Here is a 5,099-nt window from a genome sequence, read left to right as displayed (position 1 = left end):
GGAAGAGAGAAAAACTCTGAGACACTGATCCTGGGACAGCTGCCACCGGTTGTCAAAGCAGGTCCATCTGCTCGGCGACGCGCGCTCTGGCAGACTCACATTCTCCCCCTCACAGGAGGGCACCCAGAAACCAGGCGGGAAATGCCAGACCCACCGGCCTGGCAACTTCATCTGTGCTAGTGACCAAGATTGCTTTCACATGTTGATGCACATTATAAATATAAAATCATATCTGCTACAAAGAGGACATATATTTGTACATCTTTACCCATATACATAATAACACAATTTACACATAATATCTTGGAGTGGGTCATCATGGGAAAAGGGTGTGGAGAGGTATAAAGCCTTCTCCCTCCCCTGCCCTGATCCTTCTCAAGGGACGCCTGTAGACCTGGTCACCGGGGCCCTTCCCAGCTGGTGGTGACGGGGCTAGTGTGGACACATAAATTCAGACACGGAACTAAATGCTGATGGGTGTGTACACACACATACACACACAGACGCAGGCGCACACACAGACATCTGGTGAGAAAAGGAGAAATAAAATTCCTAGCCCTTGGGTGCAGGCCTCTCCCCAGAGCTGTAAGCATCAGTGCCTCCTCCATCTGAGAACAGCAGTCTCCAGCTGCCCCTCACTGGCTCAGACCAGGGCAGAAGGGGAAGGGCTAGGAACTGGGGAAGCGGCGGGGAGGGACCAGGAGTCTTCTGAAAACATAAGGTGTTTTTTGACCTGTGATCAAATCAAACTACGTCACAAAAAGCAACGGCATCGGTTGGGGCAGGAGGGCGAGAGACAGTCCGTCCATGTAGGGACAATGTGAATTGAGACCCTGAGCCTTCCCCTTCTTTTGTCCAGTTTCTTGTAAAGGGGCAGACAACCATGTACCTCCTTCCCTGTCCTCTCCCAGATCTGGGCCCGTCCACGCGTCCTGGGATACTGACGGCGGTCCGAGAAACACATCCAGAGACAGGGAGTGGTGGACGGGCACGCCGAAGAGTTAAGACCTGGGCGGCGGGTGTGAGCTTTTTACAGCAGGAGTGGTTCCTGGCCAGAGTCCACGGCTCGCACAGTGGCCACAGTGATCCGACTGCCCTCGGAGATGGGGACAGTCGGGGTCCCCCGGGGAGACGGCACCTATCGGCGGTAGTGATTAGGGGCGTCGGCAAACATGTACTTCAGTCTGTACGCCTCGGCGAGGAGCAGCCCGATCTCTTCGTTGCCCCAGTGTATCGTAGGCAGGTTTTGTAGCAGCATCAGGAGACCCTGGGATGCAAGAAAAGACGTTTTAGCCTCCCGGGACTACAGGCCAAGGGACCAGCAGGCCCCAGAAAGGGGTCCCTTCCTCCGGGATCACACATCCCATAGGGTCGGGCTCCTTCCTCCCAGACAGCACTCAGCCCCCAGCTCCCAGGTCACCTTCAGGAAGCCTTGAAAAGCCTCTGTTGATTCTCTCACATCCACTAACACCTGCCTCTTTTAAAAATATTATAGGGGCGCCTGGGTGGCACAGCGGTTAGGCGTCTGCCTTCGGCTCAGGGCGTGATCCTGGCGTTATGGGATCGAGCCCCACATCAGGCTCCTCTGCTGTGAGCCTGCTTCTTCCTCTCCCACTCCCCCTGCTTGTGTTCCCTCTCTCGCTGGCTGTCTCTGTCTCTGTCGAATAAATAAATAAAATCTTTAAAAAAATAATAATAAAAATAAAAATATTATAAACAGAGAACGACACCAACAAATAAAGACATTGAAAAAGAGAAAAATCATCACTCATCATCCAAATATACCTCTCTTTATTTCCAAGTTTTCCTTTTCAGGCTCTTTTTTTCACACGCATATTTCTTTAAATAGCTGTAATCATCATTATGATTTTTTATATGCTTTTTAATCATCTTATAATTTTAGTGTTTTTCCATGCAGCCTTCAAAAATGACTGTTCTCAGTGTTAGTATTCCATCATGTGGCTATACCCTAATTTACTCAACCATTTGCCTTTTGTTAGACATTTAATTTGCTTCCTTTAAAAAAAGAAAACACCTTTATTAAAAAAAAATCCCTTTATTCATATTCATAAACACATATCCTTTTTCATTTGCCATATTTCTCCTAATGCCAGTGTTCACTTCTAATCCCCGTATTTAGCTTCTGCCCTGTTCTCCAAAGACCATTCTCGACCTACCTGACTAGCCTACGTCCCCAGTGCACATGCCTCTGCAGCTAGGTCCCTTTCAGCCAGATTTGTTTGTGCCTCTGAGGTTTAATTTATGTTGTTCCTTTAACTTCGGAGACCTTCTCTTTGCTTCTCTACATATCTCAGTCCTACTCCGTTCTCAAAGCCCAGGGCCCTCACGCAGCTCCAGAGAGACAGCCTATGACAGAGGATATTAGAATAAAAAGAGAATGAGAGGTTGTCTCTGTAATTTAGTTCCCGGGCTGCTGCTGCCGTTTCACGTTCTCTCCCTCCTCTCTCTTTTTTTAAGTCTATTTACTTATACTTATTTTTAAGTAATCTCTACACCTGGGGGTGCCTGGGTGGCTCAGTCGGTTAAGTGTCTGCCTTTGGCTAAGGTTGTGATCCCAGGGTCCTGGGATCGAGCCCCCCCTGGGCTCCCTGCTCAGTGGGGAGCCTGCTTTTTCCTCTTCCCCTGCCCCCCACTCGTGCTTGCTCTCTCTCTAGTGCTCTTTCTCAAATAAATAAAAAATCTTTAATAAAAAAAAAGTAATCTCTACACCCAACATGGGGCTTGAACCCACAACCCTGAGATCACGAGTTGCATGCTCTACTAACCGAGCCAGCCAGGTGCCTCTGTCTCTCTTTCTGAACTGAATATCCATCTTATTTTTCTGATTATGAAAGTTATAATAGCAAGACAAAACCCAGGGACATAAGGGGACAGGCAGGCTTGATTACATATAACTTCAATATGTCAAGAGATGCCGAAAACCTGGTTAAAATATAAGACACTGACTTTAAGAAATATTTTGTAACACCTTTGAAGACCAAAGGTTACTATCCATAATTGAAAAGGAGCATCTACAAATCAGTAAGAGATAAAGAAAACCACCAGATGGAAAAACAAGTGAGCAATACAAATAGGTAATGTGCAGAAAGCCTATGGCCCACCCCCCCTGCTGGGAACTTTTCAAAAGGCTGCTTTGAGCTGATCTGGACTCTCCAGCAATGTTTTGTAGTTTTCAGTGGAAACAGATACTTAGCTGCACACACAGCTGCCTGGGGCACATCACTGCTAGGGACGGCCAATAGGATTAAGATCCAAATTCCGGGACAGTGTAAGTTCCCAGTTCTGCCCTAGACCTCTCCTTCCCCACCTCCCAGAAAGTGGATATGAATGGAGGAGTGGATGCAGTCATCTCAGACCATAAGATGAAAGCCATATGTTGAAGACGGCTGAGCAACGAGACAGAAAAGATCCCCGTCCCTGTCGTTCTGGAGGCAGAATGTTAGCCGCGGACTGCTGAAGCTTAGACTAGGAATTAAACAAGAAGTAAACAACTATCTTGTTTGAAGCCACTGCTGTTCTAGGGTCTTGGTTACAGGAGACAAGTTATATCATCTTAACACACAGGCTGCATCTACCAAAATCAGAAACGCGCATGGTCTTTGATCCCACGGCTCTACCTCCATGTCCTGGTCCTAAGGGAATATTCGCAGTCCCTCGCAAAGGCTTTTGCCGCGTGCACCGTGGCTTCAAATAGTGGGGAATCGTTAGATAAACCGTGATTATCCACGTCATGACAGCACAGAGAACAAATGAAGTAGGACTACACGCACCGAGGTGGAAAAGTACTGAAGCCATTTTTAGGAGCAAGAAAGAAAAGCGTTGTAGAAAAAGACAGTATGATCTCACTCACGTAAATGAGAAAACACAATATATTTGTATATGTATATGCACATATATATAGAAAAAATTTAGAAGGTGAGGAGGTAAACTGTTACCAGTGGTTACCTCCAGGGATGAGAGACTTTCACTTTCTTCAAATTATACTTCTGTATCATTTGAGCCCTGTGTTTTCAATTTTTACAGTAAAGTTGTTTTTTTTTAAAGACGTACTCATTCATTCCAGAGACTGAGTGAGTGTATAGGAGGTGGGGGGCAGAGGGAGAGAATCCCAAGCAGATTCCCCGCTGAGTGCAGAGACACGGGGAAGGGACTCTATCTTAGGACCCTGAGATCATGACCTGAGCCAAAACCAGAAGATGGATGCTTAACCTACTGAGCCACCCAGGCGCCCCAACAATAAAGATTTTATATATTACTTCTGTGGTGGAACTTTTTCTCTACAGTAATACACATTCTGTGAAAGTTTTGTAAAAAGTAAAAAAACGCAGAAAATTACCTATAACTTCATCATCAAGGGGAAGTCACTTTTAAACATTTTGGCATATTTCCTTCCACTCCTTTCTCTGCACATTTTCCATAGTTGAAATGTTTTCTCTATGTAATTTTGAATCTATTTAGCACTTATCATAAGCATTTCCTCTATATTAAAAACTCCTCATAGATACTTTCATGGCCAAAGAATTTCTCATGATGCGGATGTGCCAGAATTTACTCTACTTCTTCCTGTTTTGAGAACTTAATTATTTCTGGTTTTTCATTATAATGAACAGCCTTGTGCATAGAGCCATATTTTAGATGATTTCCTTGGGCTGAATTCCTAGGAATGAAATTACTGTGTCAAAGAACATGAACATTTTAAAGGTACTTAACGCTCATTCAGAAAATGCATTCCAGAAAAATGCTCATTTCCCTAGATCTCCACCGGCACTGAATACTCTTATCAGACGAACTGTGCTAATTGTAACCCTTCTCCCTGAGATCTCCAGGCCTAAGAACAGAACTCAAAAGGCTTAAGTCAAAATGGTGGTGAAGCCCCGGGAAGAACAGTGGGAAGGAATCACGCCGTATGCTTCTCTGTATACGTGCACGCCTCTCCTCCATACCCATTTTGGTGGCCGGCACCCACTTTCTCTCTTTCCAAACCCTGCAGGTAACCACCCCTTACCATCCCATCATTGTTACTGAAATTCATTGAACCAGACCCATCACTCAACCCACCCAGATGTTAACTTTGTTTT

General features: G+C 45.6%; 1 protein-coding gene across 1 annotated transcript in view; it reads right to left on the bottom strand.

The window, feature by feature from the left end:
- Window positions 1-233: 233 nt before the first annotated feature.
- The window catches only part of TBC1D22B (TBC1 domain family member 22B), a 70,151-nt gene continuing 65,285 nt past the window's right edge, over window positions 234-5,099 (bottom strand). The window contains exon 13 of the mRNA XM_034661688.1: window positions 234-1,303. Within this exon, the coding sequence (XP_034517579.1) occupies window positions 1,139-1,303 (165 nt within the window). The 3' untranslated portion in view covers window positions 234-1,138. The remainder of the gene's footprint in view (window positions 1,304-5,099) is intronic.

This window comes from Ailuropoda melanoleuca, chromosome 5 (genome assembly GCF_002007445.2).
Source record: "Ailuropoda melanoleuca isolate Jingjing chromosome 5, ASM200744v2, whole genome shotgun sequence".
Taxonomy (NCBI): Eukaryota; Metazoa; Chordata; class Mammalia; order Carnivora; family Ursidae; genus Ailuropoda; species Ailuropoda melanoleuca.
Note: the sequence above shows the minus strand (reverse complement) of the source record. Positions and strands in the feature narration are given on the sequence as shown.